The sequence below is a fragment of the Camarhynchus parvulus genome, chromosome Z, assembly GCF_901933205.1.
Source record: "Camarhynchus parvulus chromosome Z, STF_HiC, whole genome shotgun sequence".
NCBI lineage: Eukaryota > Metazoa > Chordata > Aves > Passeriformes > Thraupidae > Camarhynchus > Camarhynchus parvulus.
In genome coordinates, this window is record NC_044601.1 from 53,559,266 (window position 1) to 53,582,859 (window position 23,594).

The 23,594-nt window shown below is 37.6% G+C and overlaps 1 protein-coding gene across 2 annotated transcripts in view; it reads left to right on the forward strand.

The window, feature by feature from the left end:
* The window catches only part of ARL15 (ADP ribosylation factor like GTPase 15), a 247,654-nt gene that overhangs the window by 92,874 nt on the left and 131,186 nt on the right, over window positions 1-23,594 (forward strand). For both annotated transcript variants that reach the window (XM_030968219.1, XM_030968222.1), the window contains 2 exons: window positions 10,035-10,179; window positions 12,945-13,004. In XM_030968219.1, the coding sequence (XP_030824079.1) occupies window positions 10,035-10,179; window positions 12,945-13,004 (205 nt within the window). The remainder of the gene's footprint in view (window positions 1-10,034; window positions 10,180-12,944; window positions 13,005-23,594) is intronic.

Consider the following 23,594-nt stretch of genomic DNA (forward strand, 5'->3'; position numbering starts at 1 on the left):
AGACAGGAGAAATGTGAAATGCCTGTGTTGGAGCATGAGATGTTTTCAATGGCTGAAGTTTCTCATACCTAGCTCATTAAGAGTTTCATTGAGGCTAAACCTGTTCTGCATTCCAAGAGGCTCTCATTGATTAAAATTTGAAGAATTTTTAATGGCACTTGAGATTCATATGCCTTCCTCTAATTGTATATTTTGGATTAATGTTTTTGTGTGGGTTGATCTGTTTCCTCCCATGGTAGTAATGTGCTGTGCTAGCCAAGTAAAACTGTATGCTGTATAAGGGGGTGGGAAGAGAGGTTCCTGTGTATATTCCCTAGGGTCTTTTGGTCAAAACAGGTATTCTCTTGAAGTTTCTCATTTTTTGTAAATATAGTGTACTGGGAAAGTAACAGGAAAAAGCCATGTAAGATTGAAATTATTCATAGGGAACCTAATGCATAAGAGATATTTATAGCCTGCAATTACCTAGTGTTTCAAATCCAACACTGGAGACTGGTAATACCATGAACTGGTAATAGTTTATTGGATCTCCCATTTGTGACTGCACTAATGTTAGTATAATTTTTGCTCCATTTTCTGGTTTTGAAAAGCAGTATTGTCTTTAGTGTTCCAAGCAGAGGAATTCTTTGGCCAGAAGACTTGCAAAGTCTGTAAAATCAGGCTATGCTTTTTCTGCCCACCTCCTTCTATTATCTAAATCCTCTGATTACTTCTTGTTGGATTGTGTATACTGGTAATGCTATTTAGATGTTAAGTGCATACACTGTTTCTATTTTAGTAACTTTTGTTGCATCAGTTTCTACTCATGTCTTCTTTCCTTATCCCCTGATAATTTTAGGGTAATCAAACATTTGTTGGTTTGTTCAGTTCTTGGTTTGGTATGCATGAGCAGAGAGCAGCAGGGATTCCTGAGCAGGTTTTAAAGTCACAGTTGAAATTGTACTTTGCCTCTTAAAGTATTGTCACACTGTCATTGTGTTTAATTTTGCTTTATGATATTTTGCAAATTGGTTCTAAAGTTCTCATGTTTGTGGCTTCCCCCTGCCCCACAAATGTCAATGGGTCCTTTTCTTCTCCCTGTATTTTTTTTTTTTTTTGCTTGTGTGTGTTTGGTTTGTTGTTTGGGTGGTGGTTTTGGTTGGTTGGTTGGTTGGTTTAGTTTGGTTTTGTTTTTTTTTTTTTTTTTGCACAGTTTTTTTTTTTACTTTGACTGATACTTACAGTCTTGTACTTACTTTTCTATCTCAGGTATGAACTTGTTCAGTAAGACCAGACTTTATAGAAAACAGTCTGGACCACTGTCCTCAGAGATTTCTCCTCTTTTCTCTCAGATTTGATGTCAAGTGTTAGTTTTGAAATCTTTCATAAGAAGGATCAAGACGTGTCTTGGGGCTTAATCTCAGAGGAAACTTTGCCTCAAATAAACATTAGTTATTTCTTCTTCTTCCCTCAGAACACTTAGAGTTTCTCTAGGTTACTTTGCTTTTTGATACTCAAGAGAAACACACAGCCCAGGAATTACTTTCTTTTATTTATGATTATGATGCCAAACAGCTCTGAAAGCTTTGGATGAAACTGGTTGGGAAAAATACACTGGAGTTTGCCTGTTTCTGTAATGTTACTGATACAATGGATGGAAGAATTCAGATCTTGTTACTTTTCTTAGTGGTTTATTTACTGGTATCACCTGAATCCCCCTTGAGATCTTCTGGCTGTTAGTGCATGAGGACACACTTCTCTTGTTTGTGCTTGGCTGTTCCCATGCTTTTTTCAACTATGTTTCAAATTAATTAGTGTTTATTTTAACTTAACTGAGTTTTTTTGAGACCATTTTGTTATATAGATCCTTTTGCAAAATGCAGAAGTTTCACTTCACAGGGCATGATGGGTCTTATTCTCTTAATGTACTTTGAATTTGCCCGCAAATTTTAGGAGTAGGACAGCAGCAGTAACTTTTCTTGTTCTTTAGTTTTTAAATGCATTGAATACAATGCAAGTCTTCATTTACCTCTGTCTAGTATACAGCCTGATTCCTCTTTGCACCAGATATATTTTTATAATTTTTTTCCTTTGACCCATTCCAGCATGGGGCTTAAAGATGTCACTCTACTGTTTCAATAAATCCTCTTTTTGATATTGTTACCAAAGTGGTCCTATGTGTGCCATGTATGTCGAATACTAATGTCCAAGGTCTTGTGTACTTGTGAATAGTTTTTGAGGAGAAAAAAGAAACAAAGCATGCTGTTGCATGTAGGTGGCATGCAGTCGAGTAGGCAGCTCAGAAAAAAATCAAAGAACACCAAGTGGTTTATATCCTTCTTTCTGCTTTTGTGATCCCATGTGAACAGAACAGAATTACTCATTCAATGCTGAAAAAAAAATTGTTTGGTAACCCACCTTGTAGCACACATAAATAATGGAAAAGCTTTTTATGTTTTGTCTCAGAAACTCTACAGGGATGGCTTTTAGCAAGCCTGAAAGCTCAAAGGTGTGATTTTGTTTTAGTTGTTGTTATTTGTGTGTTTTTTTTGAGGGGGTGTATTAAGAAAAAAATGTATACATATTTTATCCTTACCAGAAGTTAGAAGTGACAGAAAGTGTCACATCCTTAACTTTTGCACATTTGGGTAGTGCTGCTACTGCCTTGTTTGCTGGTATTTTCAATGATTCTTTAGGCTTTTTTTAGTGTGGTTGTGTGTCCTTAAATTGTGAAACAAACTGTTTGCAAAGGCTTTCATTCATCTTTTTTGTTGTCTTTGTCTCTTGCTGTTAAATGTGAATGGACGGGTGGATTGAGTGAGTTACTCTTGTGCAATAAAACAAGTGGAAAGCAAACTGTCACAGAGGAAACAACTTGAGCAATAATTTTACACTTGATGGAACTTAGAAGTGTCCAAAAGCCCCCTTGGACCTTGACTTGACACTGCAGTGAAGCAAGTGATTGTCTTCTGTTCAGAGTACCACCTGTGCATGTGCTTATAACCATTTGCTGACTCAGCTTTGGTTTATCATAGCTGTCTGCCATTCAATTTTATGTAGGCTTTTAAATCATACTACTTCATTGAATATCTGAGTACATCTAGAACTTGATATTTATTACTTCATTCTTTCTTCTAGTGTGAATGAAAGGGAGAATCATAATTTGGTTTTGATTTTATAGGGAGTGGGCAAGAGATTAAGGTCAGAGAGGCTCATTTTCCATTTTGGATGTGAGGTTTGTGGTTTATTTTGGCTGATGGTAGGGAAAGGACTCCTGTTGCCTTACAGCTTCTTCCAGGGAAGTTATGTCTTTGGCTGCATTCATTGAATTTTTATGATTCCTGAACTTTGGGTCAAGCCTTCATCTAAGAGCAGTTCATCTGATATCAGATAAAACAAATTATCTCCTGCAATTTGATCCACTGTAATTGTGTTATCATGACCATGAAGTGCTTTGAAATTATAGCTCTGAATGGCAGTGTCGTATTTGGCCTGTCAGAAGTCATCCAGCTCTTTCTTTTTAACTGTATTTCCTCTAAGCCTTCTCTGTTGGTAGCAGAGTTATTAAATACGTTAAAACATGAATATGTCTCTGTCATTTGTCTGGTTTTAGTGCTTGAGCCTGTGTCATGTGTCTTGTTCATCTGGGACTACAAGGGATGTTGAAAGTTTTTTAAGGCTGTTGCTTCTTTTGAGGTTCCAGAATCTGGCTACGCTGAAATACCAAGAAACTTTTGATAGGGGATGGTAGACAATTACAACCACTGAATCCAAATGTATTTCTTCATGGTCAGAAGGCAGAATTTGAGGTTCCTACTCTAGACCATATGTTCTTGCTTCATCCCTGTAATAGAGGAGGATCTGTGTGAACCACTTGAAATTCAACAAGGTCAAGTGCAAGGCACTGCACCTGAGGCAAGACAATCCCAAGCACCTCAGGCTGGGCAGAGAATAGGTTGTGAGCAGAGAATAGGTTGTGAGCAGCTCTGGTGAGAAGAACTTGGGGAGGCTGGTGCATGAGAGGCTGCACATGGCCCAGCCATGGCACTCACAGCCCAGAGAGCCAAACGTGTCCTGGGCTGCATCCAGAGGGATGTGGCCAGCAGGGGAGGAGAAGGAGGTTGTGCCCTTCTCCTCTGCTCTGGTGAGACCCCACTTGCTGCATGCAGCCCTGGGGTCCCCAGCATAGGAAGGCAGTGGAGCTTTTGTAGTCGGTCCAGGGGAGGCCTAAGCATCTCTTCTACGAAGACAGGCTGAGAGAGCTGGGCTCACTCAGCCTGGAGAAGAAAATGCTTCAAGAGATCTTATAGCATCTTCCAGCAGTGCTGAAATGAGCAGCCAAGAAAGCTGTGAGGCACTTCTGACAAGGGCATGTAGTGATAGGACAAGGGGGAATTGTTTTAAACTGAAAGAGAGTAGATTTATATAAGGTGTTAGGAAGAAATTCTTTACTGTGAGGTTAATGAGACCCCAAAGCAGATTGTCCAGAGTGTTGTGGTGATTCTTCCTAGGAAGTGTTGAGTGTGGCTTTGAGCGACCTTGTCTGGTGAAAGGTGTCCTGGCTCCTGGCAGGGCAGCAGGACCTAGATGATCTTTATTGTCCCTTCCAACCCAATCAATTCTATGATTCTATGATTTCTGTGAGGTGGGATATCATCAGGATTGTTTGCTCTTTAAAACGGCCTCACTTCCTTGAGAAATTCTTTTCTTCTGTCCTTTTTATATATTATCCTGTCTTTAATGCCTATACTTTTTGGTTTTTCTGCAGCACAGGCTGATATAAAGTTGAAAAGGAGTAGGTGCACGTGGAGAAGGAGTGCTTTTGGTTCGATTTGTGTGCTGGCCACTCACTCCTTAGCCAGGTTAAACCAGAGGATTGCTTTATCCTGTGCGAGGAGTGATGTAGCAGGTTAGGAGACCTTGAGCCTTCCATTGGAATTTGGATTGTTATTGGGGTGGAGGATCTTGAGAATAGTAGTCACTGCTTAATGAGGTTATGGGCAGTCGTAGAAGGTGTCTAGTCATGATGCTGGGATTTTTAACTGTGCCGAATATCACTCAGGCTGGCAGTGGCTACATGCATCTATGTTAATCTCTTTCAGTAGCCACAAAAAGAACAGCAATCCTAGGTTTTGTCCTTATTACTGAAGTCATATAGATGGAGATGAATCCTGTTTGTTTTTTTTTTTTAGAGGTATAACTACCTGTACTGCAGTATGGAAACTGAGGAGCCTGCAACTTCAGCTCACACTGTGAAATGCATACAATTTTGTTGTACTAATTTAAAGTTTAGGTATTCACACAGTTAAAATTTAGTTTATTTATATATACTTCACCACCCCCCCCCCCCAAACCCTGCGCAATGTATAATTTAATTCTGGTGCCTTGTGTGTTTTATTACTTGCATTCAATTATTCCACTGCTGTTCCCAGTTGTTTCCTATCGTTAACATTATGACTGTCTGTCTTGTGTCATTGTGCCCCCTCTTCACATTACTTCTTCAAGGTTTGAGGTTTCTTGTCCTTTCTTGATCTCAGACAACATCAGAGCTATGAAACCTACTGTGTGCAAATTTTACTTTTTTAATAAGCTCCTTGAGTTTTATCAACAGCTTCAGATGATTAACTAGTCTTCTGGATGTGTGTGCAAGTACTAGAAGTCTGTTTGTTCAGATACCTTAAATGAAAAATAAATTGCAAAAGGAGACCATATCCATAAGTAAAAACAAGAGAGGGGGAAGGGAGCAGAGTTAGGGTTGAGCTTTCAACCTTAATTCTGTATTTCAAGAGTTCTGAATGCTTGGTTTGTTAGCATTAGTGCTGCACTAACTTAAAGTATTTTTCCATGAGCGTGTGTGTGTTTAACCAACTAAGCATGAAATCCCTTGCTTCTGTTTGTCCCTATTAAATAGTGGCAACAAAAGAAACAGACAGGAGATGGGTCCAGAACAAAGCAGAAATAATGGAGTATTTGGAGTATTTCACCCCAAAAAGGAGAGTGAAACGAGAAGTACAATGAGTAGGCAAAGACAGACTCAACAGCTGGAGGCAGTTTAATGTGTTGTAGAGAGTACTAATTCAGGGACATTTGCTGCCCAGATCTTCAATCTGTGATCTCTGAGGGGCACATATATCAGAAGTGTTTGGCCATCCCTGCTATAAACCCAATATGCTTTTCCCAGAAGAAATCTCCATAGGGCTTTAAAGGGACACTGTCTAGGATTGTCAGCATAAATACTGATGTGCCTAAAACCCAGAATCATCTTGTTGGGTTGGGAATCTGTGAATAGGAGTAGAACTGGCTAGCTTCTTCCCTTAACTCTAAAAAAATTGTTATACATGCACATGCAGCATTCCTGCGCACTGACAAGTAAAATGAAAGTAACAGTGTTGCTGAATATTGCAAAGATTTCTACAGACTGCAGCACCTATTACTCCCAGTTTTCTGGATTAATCCGTCCTTTTTTTCAAAAACTGATTAAATGCATACATTTTTTAAAGGTACCTTATTGTTTTATTTTCTGTACTTAAAAATATATTTGTTTGTTAAAAATGAATTCCTGACTCTGTGCCTGCCTCTCTTTTCATGCCTATTTCCCTCATCCAGTGGCTACAGCTTTAAGTGTGATATTCTCAAAAATTATGAAAGCTGACAATTTGACATGTCATTTCCTTTATACTAAGTAAGGTCTTACCCTGATAAGATGAGAAGGCTCAGAAAAATATTCAGCTTTTGTTGCTAGCAGTGGGGTCTGAGTACATGACCATATCCTAAACAGCCTTTCAGTGACTGTGCCAACTAGCTCTGCTTGACCCTGTATTTGCAGTAGTCCAATGTTTTCTTTTCTGTCTGCTCCAACACTTCCTCTAAGAGGCACTGTTTGGGTTTAGAGTTTGTTTTGCAATACCTAAAAGGCATGATTTTATTGCCCATTGAGCAAATCAAGTTTGGGAATCAATGGAGGAGACTTCCAGGTCTATATCTGGCAAGTTAATTTGAGCTTCTTTTATGCCTTTTGGGTTGGCTAAATGGAGTGGAAAGTATGCTGATTTGGGAAAGAACTGACCCCTAGTTGTGAATTAAGCAACTCTCTTAATGTTTTTGATGTATTTGTGTTTTGGAATTCTGGAATTACTTCTTTAGTTACTGGTACACTTTTCTTGCAGTTTTGTGGTTTTCAGAGTGCATTGTAATATGTGATGACATCTTAAATAATATGTAGCTCTAGTCCATGGTTATAAAATATTTCAGGATGCATTTCCTGTCTGTAATGAAATACAGAATATAAGATGCAAATTTATTTGCGTGGTCTGTGACTTCTGAATTTTCTACTCCCCACAGATACTGTGTAACTACTAGATGCAGCTGCCACAGTTGTGACAATAAAGGTTTAGTCTCTATAAAGGATGCTGAAATGGCCCTAACTTTGTTAGGGAGAAGGTAACTTGAGGCTGCTAGGGAACAGGAAGAGAGTATCAGACTGTTTGTATAGTGATATTTCCAATGGGAGAGATGTTCATTGAGCTTGAGTAAGGAGGGTTGCAAAACAAGTTTATAAAGTCTAAATCTGTTTTTACAAGGATCCTCTACAATGTACTGTAGAATTTCTCATTCAGCTGCTGCTAAGTGCTATACACAATAGCTTAAGTTTCAGCAGCTTTTTGAAACTAGAATATTTAAAAAATTGTTTTCATTACAACTAAACTAAGTTACTGAGGGAAATTAACCTAGCAGAAAGACAAAGTCATGATTGTAGCAAAGATAAGGGAATCATACCAAATAAAATACAAGAGTGTTCTGGGGGAAGCCATGTTCCTGTCTTCTAGGGGTCTGTCTGAAATTTTCATGCCTAACTGTGCTTAATAGTGAAGGATAAGCGAGGGGTGATTAGTCTATGTGTGCTATTTGGAGATTTTTGGTCATGTGTTTCATCCACAGCGTATAAAGATTCTCCAGTCTAAGTTGGACTAAGGAGTTTGCAGTAGAGAGATCCTGAATTTCACAAACCTGCCTGTCACCCACAGGGCCTCCATACATGTTTTACAAAGAGCAGAAATTATCTTTCACAGAACTATATGTCATTAGTTGCTGTCAGGGCTTGAGTGTCACATTTGGTTGCATAAGAACCAGCACAGTGGCTGGACAGAGAAGCACAGAATTCCATCAGCTCGTCTATTCCTTTATGTTTTTCAATGTCACATCAAGAGGTTGTTGCAAAGATGCCATGATGACAGGGACAAATGGAATCCTTTTAAAGACTGGCTATAGAGGGTCTGACACACAGCCTCAGGAGCTCCGGCAAGCTCTGAAGGATTTCAGCTTGATATCCATTAAGTGGAAGCTCTATTTAAAGGAATTTATCTTTTTCAATGAACTCAGTTGGCCTTTCTCACTTAAGTACCGCTGTAGAATGTTTGCTGTGGCTTTGTAGAACCTGTGAGATGAGTATAAACTAGTAAATGAATAGAACAGCAGTAAAAAAAGCTAGTAGACAAGTTTATTCCTTTGAGGTATGGACATATACAATAGCAAACCTTAAAGAAAATAATTTTTGAATCAAATCTTCATAGAGGCAAAGCTATTATTTTTAAAATCTGCTGCTTTTATTCACCTTAAATATTATTGTACATATTCTTACTTCTTCTAAAGTGTTGCTTTTCAGGCTTTTGAAAGATGCTGTGAAGTAGTTTTGTAGCTTTCACTGAATTTATCTTTTGCTTCTTCAAAGCAATGAAAACTGTTTTGGCAGCATGTGTAATAGCTTACCATCTATACTGAAAGAATCCAATTAAAGTTTTGTGTTGAGTGAGCCATCCTTTTATAATCACATTCTCACTAGACGACTTGCTCACAGGGTCAGACCCCACTGTTTGCATTAGAGCCTTACTGACATCAGTTCAGTGTCTCTGCTCCTCCAGTAGCCCTCAGTGAGAAAACCTGGGCAGTTGTCAAGACAAACTAGGTTAAGGTTGTAAAGGCTGGATTTCTTTTCCTGCAACTGGTGCAGGGCAGACTTGTGGTTAAGATGGAAATAAAGAGCTGGGGCTATGTAAAAACAGAATGTATGAGAAAGGGCTGATTGCACAGACATGTTTTCCCTTCCCTATTAGAGCAGATGTCTTCCTTTGATATAAAGGTGGCAGATACTAGGGAAAAAGTTATTTATGTCTATGTATATTGGAGTTGTGGAAGTCTACCTTGGAAATCAGTGGGTAATTATGCTCCATACATAAAATACAAATTTCCTAACTTTCCTCGAATTGTATGCTTTTAGATTTTTACATTGAAAGTTTCTAAATTGCATATAAACAAAGAACTGAAGAACTTAATGAGGGCCTAAAGAACCCTTTGGAAAACTTGGCCTACTTTGGCAAAACTGTTTAAGAGAAATGAGCAGAAATCTGAAGTAGGCTTTGTGTAAGAGATTTTATTTGTTTACACTGTGATTAATTTGTACTTCTCCAGGGAAAGTGAGATATCTGTCTGGTTTTTACTAGATCTATGTCCAGAAAGATTTATTTGTTTATTTATTTATTTATTTACAAGCTGTTGTTCTGAGCTGAAATGCGTGACAAAGCAAGCCTGGAAAGGATATTAGTAGAGCAAAGGTCTCTGATTCTTTTCTGTGACAACAGGTAGAGCCTGGTCAGTAGCTGCTCAGGATTGGCTCTGATATTCACACCAGGTATTGCATGAAATTAGCACAGGAAGGAAACTCATGCATAATCAGCTGCCGAGCTGTATAGCGCATGAGCCTGTCTTGTGGTGTGAGCAGTTTGTGCTACTTGGGAAATGGACACAGAGCTTTTTGATGTTTAGGTGAAAAGTTAACATGTATACTTGTTTTCTTATATAGTTGTTGTAGATTTTAGTTGAAGTGGTCTTAGTCTATTAATTGTTGACTTAGTCAAAATAATAAATTGGAATAATACTTTGCTTCTCTCCAATGCCTTCAAGTTTATAAACTTCCTTCTTAGAAGGTCAAAGAAATAAACATTTGCCAAAAAAGAAAACTGACCTCTTCCTTTTGTTTTTGTTTTTCCCTACCCTGGCAGTGTTTTAGAGCACTTTGCTGCAAGGGACCGCCACCACCACGACCTGAGTATGACTTGGTTTGCATAGGCCTCTCTGGTTCTGGCAAGACAAGTCTTCTGTCTCAGCTCTGCAGTGAAAGCGCGGAGAATATCGTGTCTACCACAGGTAGGATGCTCCCTTTATTCCATGGTGTGCTGGAATATTGCCTAAAGATGACTGCTGAAACACATAGCAAAGGCTGTAGAGAACTTCCGCCTACTTATCTTGCTGTTGAAAGTACCTAATGGATCACTTTGCAGCTACCACTACTTTCTTTCAGTATTTGTTCGTATATTGGGGAATATCCATGAGAACATACAATTTAGAATATGTTAAACATCGAAAATGTGTGGTCTAATGGAGCAGAACCATAACATACAGTAGTACTGTACTGTTCACACACATTAAAATGTTTCTTTCTTCTCATTTTACTTTTGATTTTTAAACAATCTCACTATGTATTGGAGAAAAAGGAAGAGAATATGCTGTAAATTAGAATAGGACAGTGATGCTGTGAGACTAATTGGGATTTGTTTCTGTGTGTACTTGGTCCATGCTGCCTTGTGGTGTATGCTACCAATCAAAAAAAAAAAAAAGGAAATATGAATTTTTGGTGATAATCCCAGTTTTTTAGATGAGCAACAGGCTTGTTTATGTAGTAAGGGCAGATTGTGATCAAATAATTAATTTACAGAAAGTTTCAGTGGTACTGAGGAGATACATAAAAACAGACAGTACAACCACAGATAAGAGGTATCTTAAGTCCAAAAAATTTGAATAGGCATTTTGATAATGGTGAACCAGAATGCCTAATACTGAAAAACATGTTTTGATTGAAAAAAACCCAAAACAACAAACTAAAAGCAAACAAAGAACAAAACAGCACCAGAAAAACCAGAAAAAACCACGTGAATTAAGAAGAGGGAATACCTGGCTGAAAAGTTCAGAAAGAGGGCAGATTAGGTCATGGAGGTTGAAGAAATCAGGTTCAGTGGCTGCAGCAATTATTAAGGTTGGTTTGCTGATGGAACTGATACTAAGTGTTGTGCAAGTACCTTGTGTTTACAGTAACATGGCTTTGTGCTGTGACTGGTTCATGGCTTGAATTTCATGATTGCACCTTAGCAAGTTTTTCAGTGTATGTTTTCTTAATTTACAAGAACATAAGATTATCTAATAGAAATGTAAGTAAAATGTAAAACAGGTACAAGAAAATAGTGTTTTTATTAACCTGTGAATAGTTAACCTGTGGCCTCTGTAATAGTTAGAGAGATCTGACAGTTAGCTGTGAGAGTGTGACTAACTCAAAAAAGTTAGAAAGAAACTGTAGAGTAATGAGCCTTTTAAATTTTTTTTTATCCCTCTCTTGAGCTTTATCTCTGGGATTAAAACAGATTATACTTAAATATTTTAGACCCTGAAATAAATAGTAACAGCAATATAAATAGAAGTATAGAGCTATCTGAGAAAGTAATGAAAATACTGCTAATTAAAAATGAAATTGATTTTGTTTTTCTAGAGAGATGTAATAAAATACTATTATATGATTAGGTAACTTGAGGAATGAAAACCAGCTCTGGAGAATACTACACAGGCAAACCAATATTATGCACATCTAGGGTACTCAGCTTAAAATAAATCTTAAATGCGGCATATCAGACAATATTGTGGAGAATCCAAGAATACAATGTGACCACTTCTTCAGTCAGGTTTCAAGCTATAATGTATATTTTTGCTTTTTTCATCAATGTCACTCAGGTCCATTCCATTTTTTCCCTTTTTTTATAACGAGTTTAGAATTTCTCTAAAGATAACAATCCCCAAAATATTTCATAGTTATACCCTTCACATTTTCTTGTACTTTCCTCTATTGTATCTAGCACTGGTCATAGTAGGAGTACTGTAACATCTACGAGGGAGGAAAAACATCTTGTTTCTCTTAAATGATAGCTAATAAACGTGAAGTGAAGCACATTTTCTTAAAACCTCTTTACTCAGTTCACAGGCATGTAATCATGTTGAAAGTACTTGTGCTAGATGGAAATAAATTTAATGTCTGTCTGGATATTTTTGCTGAAAGAGCACACATAATTTTTCCTTTATAATGTATTATGTATGCTTATATATATGTATGCACTGAACATGCAAAATTCAGTGTATAATACATTGGTATGGCTGGGAGCCTTTCACATTCCTTTTCTTTTGTCTGTCTGAATTTTCAATTAAGGGTAAAGGTCACATTTTGGCAGTGTTTTTTTGTTTGCTTGGATTTTTTAATTTTTATTTCAGTTTTAAGCAAAAATCAGGCTAATAGAGGACTCTTAGATATTTCCAGTGTGCTTATGACCATTGTAATACATCCAACTAAGGTCTGTAGAAGGATCTTTCAGTTAATAACATTTATAGAAAGAATTAATAATCCAGTTGCAACCAAAACCTATGGAGTTTAAATGGAAGAATACAATTATTTGAATTGCACATTGTTTTCAAGGTCTCCTAAAATTTGCAGAATGATCACCTCATATTAATGGTAGTCTGGATTGTCCACTTTAGCTCTGGATGCAGTAAAAGATGATTTTATGATTTTATAGAAGTATATTCTGGTAGAAGGTCTGGATGGAAGTTTTGTGCTAAATTTTGTGTGCCAGGCACTTATAATTGAAAATTACATTGCTTATCCTGATTTATTTTTGTTCCACTCTATGGCACTCCTCCACCTCTTACCCCCTTCCCACTGCCTTTTAACTTACTTTTTAAACCTATTGAAATGGAATTTCTCAGGCAAAATCCTGGTTCTTGATGGAAAAAGTTGTTTTTTCTGAATATGTGCAATTGATTCCAAATGGTCCTTTTAACAAACAGCTTACTAATTTCTGTATTTCTCTCCTTAGGTTTTAGTATAAAAGCAGTGCCATTCCAGAATGCAATTTTGAACGTAAAGGAACTTGGAGGTATGGCATTTATTCCTTTATTTATAAAACATTCATGTCTAAATCTCATCACAACTGTCAGTTGTTTTGAATTGTTAGTTATTTTAAATTTTAAAATGATAGATCAGTACAGTTGTAGTTAAAAATCTCAGCAGATAAAGTTGAGAATAGCTGTACAAATCCTGACCTCAAAGAACAAATGGTAAAAAGCAGGAGGAGTGGAAGGCGTGTGGTGTAACTCCTTAATGTAATTTCTTGGATTGCAGTGGTTGAGTTACACAGAAATACAAACTGGACTGTAATTTTAGTATGGCTCATGTGGCAGCTCAAGGAAGTGTATGTTCCTTGTGTTTATTATATGTATAAACTTTCACTTATGAGAACTGGCTCAGGTAACTATGTGAACATTTGTCAAAACCAATATATTTACTGCACCACTGAAAGTGTTGCACAGGCAGCCAACTTATAATGAGTTATATTCTTTGAGATCTGTTCTCTTGTTGGATTTATTGGATTCTGGAGCAATGGTTGTTTTATGATTGTAGGATTTTTTTAAACTTTTCTATATACAGGCAACCTATTGGCTCCCAATTCTCACTCTGAGTCTCAAGTGAGATTGTTTGTTAGAAGCAAGAAAACAGTCTCCTGTAGAGAGTTCTCATGGAGTCTAATATTCTTCTAATTTGAAACCCACTTAGATCTTCTTCATTTTCTAGAATTTCTGTATATCTTATTTATTATTTGTGTAAATATAATAGACTTAATATTGAGGATATTTATTAGATTTTTCAGCGAGCTTGTAACATCTCCTAAATTATCTGGGGTAGAATTTGACTTGGTTCTTGAGGAAAATTTCAGGAGATCTAGTTGCATAGTAGCTGTCTTACCTGAACTTGTTCCAAGAAGGCTTTGAGATAAGCACATGTGAAAGGCATAGCATTTCCTTTTTGCTACCACTGGTCCATGGATTTAAACATACATGTTCCTGTTTGAGCATGCATTCTGCAAAAAAAAAAACCAACCCAGTAAGTTTTCTTTCATAAAGGGACCACTCAGGGATAATGTAGATACTGCTTGAATGTGTTATGTGCATTATGTGCACTTAGTTATAATGTCACTTTTTGGATTTTTTTAAAAAATAGGGCGAATCATTTGCAGTCTAGTTTATATGTTCCGCTACCTAAGCTATATGAAATATATAATTCATGTAGGTAAATACAATTTTTTACTCAAGAATTGAATCTGTGATTCAATAGCAGATAGCAGATCCTCGTTAAAGTCTCTTAACATTTTCTGATCATATGGGTATGTGTGTTTTGAGAAATCTTATCTTAGTGGAGAGTTTTGGTTCATGATGAGGAGTAATCCAGAATACTTCATTTGTCATTTTCATCCATTTATCTCTTCTAAAAGACAGAGGGATTGTCAGAATTTTTTACTGCACCTTTTACTTACTTTTTCCTTTGACCTATAGGTGTTTGCATGTCTGTATTTAAAACTTTTGTAATCTGATTTCTTATAAGAAATGTTGTAGAAAAATGCTAGTTCCCTTACCTTTTCGTTGTCTGGTAAGAGAGCAAAAGCGAGCTTCCAAAAGTTTGTTTTGTTCCAAAAGTTGGTGGTAACTAGTAGCATTCCCCAGGACTCATTATGGCTCCCAGTTTTGTTTAATATCTTTATTGGTAGTCTAGAAAAGGGGGTCAAGTGCATTCTTGGTTTGCAGATGACACCCAGTTGGGTGGGAGTGTTGATCTGCTGGAGGTCAGGAAGGCTCTGCAGAGGGATCTGGACAGGCTGGATCATGGGCCAAGGCCAGTGGTGTGAGGTTCAACAAGGCCCAGTGCCAGGTCCTGCCCTTGGGTCACAACAGCCCCAGGCAGTGCCACAGGCTGGGGCAGAGTGGCTGCAAAGGACCTGGGGGTGCTGGTGACAGCAGCTGAACATGAGCCAGGCTGTGCCCAGGTGGCCAAGAAGGCCAATGGCATCCTGGCCTGGATCAGCAATGGTGTGGCCAGCAGGGCCAGGGCAGGGATTGTCCCCCTGTGCTGGGCACTGCTGAGGCCACACCTCCAGTGCTGTGTCCAGCTCTGGGCCCTCACTGCAGGAAAGGCACTGAGGGGCTGCAGAGAGTCCAGAGAAGGGCAATGGAGCTGGGGCAGGGTCTGGAGCACAAGTGCTGTGAGGAGCAGCTGAGGAAGCTCCTCAGATGAGGGAGTATTTGTTCTGGAGGAAAAGAAGGTCAGAGGTGACTTTGTCACTCTCTACAGCTGCCTGAAAGGAGTCTGTGGCCAGGTGGGGGTTGCTCTCTTCTTCCTGTCAACCAGCGACAGGATGAGAGGACATGGCCTCGAGCTGCACCAGTAGAGGTTCAGACTGGACATCAGGAAGAATTTCTTAATGAAAACAGTTGTTAAACATTGGAATGACCGCCAAGGGAGTCACCATCCCTGGAGGTGTTCAAGAAATAACTGGACATGGCTCTTAGTGCCGTGATCTAGTTTACAAGGTGGTGATAGGTCAAAGGTTGTACTTGACGATCTTAGAGGTCTTTTCCAGCTTAAATCATTCTGTGATTCTCTAGTCAGCATTTAACCTTTTAGCTGAGAAATGTGTTCCTGTTTGATAAGGGTAAAACCTGAGCTTTCTAGAGTAGGCATGGTTTCTCTTTTGCTCCTAAATGAAAATAAACCAAAACATTTTTCATTTGTCAGCCTAGGACATGACTGTTAAATTTTGTTTTGCAATTTCTGCTTCTGATGTTGAAGAGAAACCATGTTTTGGCTGATTGCTGGAGATTTTTTGTCTTATTCCTGTTTTTTTGCCTTCAGTCGTTATGCTATTGTTATATAATTTTTCTTTACTGTAGTGTGGAGGTCTTGTCCAGACATTTGATCTTGGAAACTTGAAGGAAGGCATCTTTCCTTAACAACCACTGCCTGTTGTTACATGTTATTTACAGAGTGACATTCTATATAATTTTAATGTTTTGTTGCTTTGTCTTTTTAGGTTTAGGTAACAGGAATCTTCATATGTCATCATACAGTAACATATTAACAGCCAGTATTTAAAACACAGCAGAAGTTATACTGCTTAAGGTTCTTATATTCAGCAGCCAAGCATTTATATGAAACAGATACTGACTGTGTAGTATCCTTTCTGTTTCATTGAAGCAGTATTCTTCCTTGAGGTTAAAGATGGTGCTAGTTTTTACTGTGCTGGTTGTCTCCAAAGCTGATAATGAAGCCAGGTTTTATTTCTTCATTTCTACAGGGACTGTAAATTTTCAGGCAAAATATAGAGAACATAGTCTCCGTTCTCTAATCTATTCAAGGACTGATTATCTCTTCATCCTCCTTTAAGATTTAGGGACAGGGAACAAAGTTTTGTTGTGCTGTCCTTGCAGAAGTTTTTCTTTGAAGAACATGATTCTAGAATATTAAAAATTCAACACAATTTCTGGTTTTTTAATTTATTTTTTTCCCTAAGACAGGAATTTGCAGTCCTTACAGAAATGAAAGGGTTTATCTAATTTGATAAATGGTAAATGTTTTGTTTAAAAACCTAGAATTTGATCCTGAAAAAGTAAGAATATATCAAGAGCTTTCAAATCTAACGTTAGGCTTTCTTGAATTACTTGAAAAGAAAGTCTTGCTTTATTTGCTGACCAAGTTGAGTTGCCTATTCTCTAAGTTGCTATTTTGCTATACCAGTAATCCCTTCCTTGTCCCTAAGAAGCTAAAAAAATATGCCATTTTTTCCCCCAAAAATTTGGTCTAAAAGATAATATGTATAATTTAAATTATTGTGGAGATGTGCCATGTCCTAGTCTGCATTCTTTCAGAATGTACTAGTACCAGAACAATTGGAAATATCTGTCTTTATTATGTGACTCAGCTGAGTAATGGTATGGAAAGAAACTACGGTTGTGGTGATTTCCTCTTACAGTGCAGTAATTTGTTGTGGGAGCTAAGGCTGACTCTGTATGTGATGAACATAAAGAGGAGTGGGAGAAGACTGTAAAAATAAGGCAGATGATAACATTTGTTATTCAGAAGTTTCTAAGAGTGTTTTGCTGAAAGAAGTTCGGGATGCTGAATGCTGAGGTTGGTTCTCAAGATAGATAATGGAGGTGTAAAGGCAACAGGAAGCTTTTTCTTTGGTTCTAACAAATTCCAACCTGAAGACACAGTGGCTGAAAGAACCATTTATTCCCTGTTTTTTTAAGCCATTTACACTTGTAATGCTTTCAAAATGGAGTATAAAGTTCCGGTTTAGATATTTCTTCAGGTCTATATCAAGACTTAAGCTCCATCCTGGTAGTCAACTAAGAATTTTTAGTTGTCTTTTTAGAATAAGTTATTTAATAATTTTGTTTGTATCTTGTAAATGAAGGCTTAGAAACTACAAGTGAGATGCCAAATAATGAGCCATGTCAAATTTAAAAGAATGATTCTGTGGTCTTCTTCTTACAAAGTTTAAAAATGCTAACAACATGCTATAGGATTTAGTAATGTTGCCTCTTTTATTTATTTAAAGATATTGTCTCATGTTTGTGTTAGGTTTTGTGATACACCGTAAAGCCATTTTCTCAAAAGTAGAGAGTACATGTTGTGTAGTCATATTGGAAAATTCATTTAAGGCAAAAATCTGTAAAGTGTTTAGCAAGAGTGGAGTGGTTAATATCAGGAATGCTCTTGTCTCCAGTTGGTTGAGCATGCACAGGAAAAGAGATGAGAACTTGCCTCCCCACTCCTGTTACTTCTTAAGCTTGATTACCAAAGTCATAAATTCACATTCTTAGGCCAGCTAAATTAATTGTCTAGGTGATAGCTTGAGAACAAATAGCTTTAAATAGGTTTGGTTAAACAAAGCATGCATATTTTTGCCTTAATTTGGAAGTAAAGAGCAGCAGAAAAGAGAGTAGGAGGAGGAGCCACACTGTTATGCAGTCCAAGTTGAATGGAAAATATGAAATTCTGGAGAATACAGCAACAGTTGTCAGGTAGTATCTCCCTGGTGAAAAAATGATGGATGTGGGAGAAAGTAATGTTGCTCTATTAATTAGAGTTTAAAATTCAAATATTTTGGGAAATTTCTCTCCCTTTGCTCTATGGAAGTAGAGTAAAGAACACCCTTCTAGCAACACAGAGCAGCTAACATTTCATCAAGTTAGTCATTGGAAAACTGATCCCACAAGTAAATGCCAGCCTAAGTCATCTACAGAGCGATGAACTAACACAAAGCAATAAAATCTCAATACTGTACTTGACTAAAAGGCACTTGACACCTCTACAAAATCTGGTTGTGGAGTACTTGCAATGCCATCTGTGACGTAGCTGCATCAAACAGTTTACAGAATGTCTTAGCAGATGAAATTTTTAGATGACCCTGTTGAGCTGTCCACGCTATGAGTCGCACAGATACATTCCATTTCCAAAAGCATTAAAGTTAGATCTGTTTGCTATCAATCATGCTCAGCCTGCTGTTCAAATGGTGCCTAAACCCAGACTCTGTCACATAGTTTCCTCATTTCATAGATAAGAAAGATCATTTACACCTGCTTAGGCACCTCTTTAATGAGTCTGAGGAAGCTCTTATTCAGCATAGTGATCTTACCACTGTTCTTTGGAAATACTGTGCTTTTGCTACAATTGGTTTTTTTTTTTTACAGTGTGAAAGGACCACTTGCAGTTTGTCTCACTGCAAGTAGGAACCATGCAAGCAATGCCTACCAAAGCTGTGTAAATAGCATAAGCAAAATACAGAATTTCCTAGTTAAGCTTTTTGTGGGTGTGGACTGGTTGTTTTTGTTTGTGAGATATTTTGTGGAGAGAAAAGCAGAACACTTGGTTTGCTTAAAAGTCTCTGCCTCCTATTGGGCTTGCAATGATTTTCTTCAGGCAGAATCAAAGGATAGAGTGTAGCAGCTTAGTTAAGCATCAGAAATGATACAAACATTTTAGGAACATCCCCCAAAGTTTTGTCTTTGATTCTAGACAGATAAAGCTTTGAACTTCTGTGGGCCAATTCACAAAAAGGCTAAACAGAAATACACAGCTCTGGTAGACTTGCCACTTCTTTTTTATGACTATTAGTTTGAAGTGCCATAGAGATAGTTGTATTTTGAACTTTATTTGAGGTTAGCTGTGCTGTTATCAAAGCTGTGACTGCAGCTCAGGGCAGGGTACATTTGAACCTGGCTGGGTGCTTGCAGCAGTCTTACTGTGGAGTTGTGCCTCTGCTTCTGACACCCTGGCTGTCTCAGAGTTCTCTAGCAGATGTTGGAGAAGGACACAGATGCAGGTTATCTTGATGCCAGTCAGTCTTTGCTAGCCTTGGAGAGGATACTGTGTGTTTGTGAATTTTAAAAACAAATGACCCCAAACTCATAAAGAAACAGAAGAAGAAGGGGTGAAGAATGGCTGTCTGTGCCACCTGCTGCAAACTATTAAATATTTAGATATTGGGCTTAAATAGATGTTAAAGCATATTGCAGGGCACACATATCCTTCTCTTTTTTAAAAATTAATTTGTAATTTTTAAAATTAACTTTATAATGAATTTTATGTTCTTGACTAGAACAGGAGATATTTGTTTCAAATTGCAAGGGTTTTTTTAACATGGTAGTATAATACACACAACCAAGTAGATCAAACTGACTTTCTGCAGGCAGGTATAAGTAGAATGTTTTTAAAACTTCCAAGTGCTTGAAACCTGAATGTTGTTCCAACAGATTTAAATATCAGAATAAGGTGGAGATTCAAATTTGGAAACAGCATATAAATTAGCTAATAAGGAAAATACTGAAGGCTTGACTCCAGATTAATCTCACTGGGAAAGCCTGGAAGGCAGACAAAAGATGACAGAGATGGTTTCCATAAACTTTGGTTTGATAAGAAAAATAAAATGAAGTATCATAAACTTATATGCATTTCTGATTTTGTATGTTTTGAATACAAAGGCAGACAATTTTCCCTCAACATTTTCTGTCTTTTTTTTTCCCTCGGTGCTGTTTTTTCATACCATATTTGAATTCCTGCAGTGAATATAGCTGATTTGGCACTCTCAGAATATTCCTCTTTCTGAGGAAAAAATGCCAATTTCCTGCTGCCGTATTTTGTGCATTGCAGGAGTACACTGCCTGAAAGCCTAGAGAAAGTAGGATGTGATCACTTGGCCTTAGACCCTAGGAAGCAGAAGTCCTGGGACTTTTGCAAATGGGAGAAGGTTTTGGTTTAGCATCTGCATTGTTGCAGTAGCCATACAAAGTAGCCATAGTATGATGACTGACATTACGCCAGTGAAAACGTTTGTGTCTCTGTGTGGATGTCTCTGTCAGATGGGACAAATTCCATGCAGATTCGTAGCAGGTATCTTAAACAGGATTTATAAATTTGTGTGTCATAAAAAGGAGCCAGCACATTAAAAAAAAAACCAAACCAACAACCAACCAACAAAAAACTCCCCTACTGTATACAGGATTTATTCAAGGGTGGAATATTGGGAAACCTGCCCGAGATAGATAAGGAACAACCACATCTCTTGAAGATATTAGGATTTCTAAGGCTTCAAGCAAGTTCTTGACTGCTCAGGAAAATACATCAGTTTTACTTGTGAGGATATGATGTGAAGTGACGATATAAACCCTACATAGATTTAGAAACATGTATTTTCCAAAGGTTTTCTTGGGCTGAGAGACTAGGGTTTATTTACAAATTTTGCAAGAATGGATAAGAGATTTGCTTTCCCCTTCCCTTCTTTCTTACTACCCCACCCATGGCCAGTGCTGTACACAAAAAGATTTTGTGGCAGAGTCCTTGGCATTTTTTCACCTTTATGCTTATTAGAAATGTTCTGTTTAATATCAGTAGTGGAATGATCTATATAATATTTTAATTAACTATAAAACCTTCAGAGTATGTAGGTGAGTGGATGATATATTTGAAGTGGTAGAAAAGCTGTTTGCAGCCTGCGTTCTTTCATGTGCTCAAGTTAACTGTTTTTGATGGGAAGGGAAAAAGTAGTTTTTCCCTCTATTTGAGACTATAACTACTCCAGACCTGTGATGTATTTTGAGGTTGACAAGAGCTTTAATTTGCAGACTAGACTGTGTTGAAGCAAGGGCTCTGTGACATTCGTTGTGCTCTCAATGCAGAGTTGCTACGTCTGACAAGTAACAAATTTGATACATGCAAATTTCTTTCAGTGATTTTTTTCCTGTAACGCTATGTTCTGTTCTCCTGAAAAAGGAGGGAATTGAATTGAAAAGGAGGGAATTGGATGTAGCCTCCAACCACCACTGTGAATGAAGACGTAAATAGAAGTATTCATAGCTGAAAGGTAGATTTGCAGCTCTGTGTTTTGCATAATATTTATAGGAGTGTGTACTTGTACTTGTGTGTACTGGTTCAGGTCCATGTTAAACTGCACAAAACTCAAAATCTTCCTCCCAGCTCCTAAGGGGTACTGTTACACTGATACAAATAATTAACAGTATTAATATGGGCACACTGTTCCTTTGATAATAAAGAAAAAAATATTTTCTATTTAAAAATATTAAAATGAAGGTCTTTAAAATTACAGTTAGTTGAGTAAACCTGTCCTATAGTAATGCTAAATGGTTGGGGTTTTTAATCACATCATCATCTCATTTTTCTGTAAGGAGAGGTTTGGTTTTTTTCTGTTTTAAAGTAATTCAAGCCTATGTTTGATTGAATAGCAGTTCTGCATTTAGAAAGGTGGCGTGGTTGTGTTGTAGTTTGGATTTTGGTAGGTTTTCCTCCCTAGTTTATTTGTAAATTGCATATTTCAGTCACATCACAGGACTCAACCCCCTCGTGTAAGTTCCTTCATTGCTAAGGGAAGCAAATCATATGCTTAGCCATAACCAGTGGCTCCTGCTTGTGTTTGAGGAGGCTGCTACCCTGAATGTCACATTTTAGTGAACCTGTCACATAGCACATTCCTTAGGTCTATTGTGAAGTATGTTTTTCTGATGTTTTGGAGATTTTTTTTTTTTTTAAATCTTAGTTTAGGCAGTTTATTGATTGGAGAAACAGTCATATGGTTCAAAGCTGTTAGAGAAACACATGACAGCAGGCTGACAAATCTAAGTGCTTATTCTATGTGTTACTATTGTTTGATGGGATGTTTTGGGTACTAGTTAAGTTAAATTCCTGCTTTCATCACATCAGTCTTCTGAGAGCCTAAGGATGTTTAATGGATACACATTATATTCTGGATTTCCAAAGACCTCAGACTTTGTATCTTCCCGTCTTTGAAGCTGCTGGAATAGATGAAAAAATTAATTAATAAGATACTTTTGCTGAACTGCACCTAAAAACAACTGCTTGCTTTCTAAGGCTGAATTTGTCATGCCACAAAGTGTGAATGGCTGAATACTTCATAGGCAAGTATTTCCTTCCCAGGATAACTCCAGGATCATTCCACTCCACTGTTCTGAGGAAAGAAGCTGAGAGCAGATTCTGTTCTCTGGATATGAAGAGTTAAGGCAAAAGAATATCAGGTTATTTGTCTTGTAGAAATTGTGACTTCCAGCTGCTGATAGCTTATTGATGCCAAGAATTATTTTTCTAGTGCATTTGCCAGAAAAATGGTTTAAAATGGCACCCTAAGGTACATGCTTTATCAGTTTTTTCCTTGTCTGCTTAGTGCAAATTATTTTTATTCTTAAACCTCAGGTGATTTCCTCAGAACTGAAGTGTAAGCAATTTCAGGGCATGTCGTTAGAGTAATGGAAGATCCCAAAGAAAATACCAAGTTTCACGGGATGTTGTTCTTATGGGAAGTATGACTATGCCATGGTGACTGACCAGGGCTGGAGAGAAAAGGATTGCTGTACTTTGGTGGTGGTTCTTTTGGGACAACTGATGTGGAGGAACAAAGCTGAGCTGCTAAAGAATCTGAACCAAAAAGACAGGACTGTAAGGTCAACAAATCAGCATACTCCTTTTCTGGCTTCAGTGTCCCATGTAGGGATCCATGAGCTGCTTTCTTCCAAGTGCCTGGATATAAGAGGTCAAATGCTCTGCAGTTTACCACAGTTTTTCTTTTTAGAGTGAGTATGGTCACAAAGGTAAGACTCAGATTCTAGCAGTGACATGTGATTGAAAAGTAGCTGACTGATGCTTAGAGCAAATAAGAGAGATGTTATGTTGCTAGGAAAAAAAAATATGTTCAAAGAACTGATCATGGTCTTGGTCTTTAAGTTCATAGAGAATGATTCTCTACTAGTTTTTAAAGTAATGTGATACTTCAGATGCTGTGACACTGCTGTGTGTGGCTATGTAAATAGTGTCCCTCTGGCAGCTTGCCCTACTTGGTTCTGAAGCAGGCAGCTGTTCGGAAGGACTGGGGCATCTAACAGATGCTATAAAATTCTTTACAAGAACAGTGGACAGATATTCGTGTTCTATAGAAACATAGAATTAGCTTTCAATGCAGTCCCTCTTCTATATATATAATATTAATCTTCAGATACTGATGATAAAATAAATAAAACATCCGTCCTGTTTGTCATTTTTATTTTGAGTCTAGTTAAATTAACAGAGAGATTAAGCAAGGTTTTGACTAAGTCCCGTGACTGTTTAA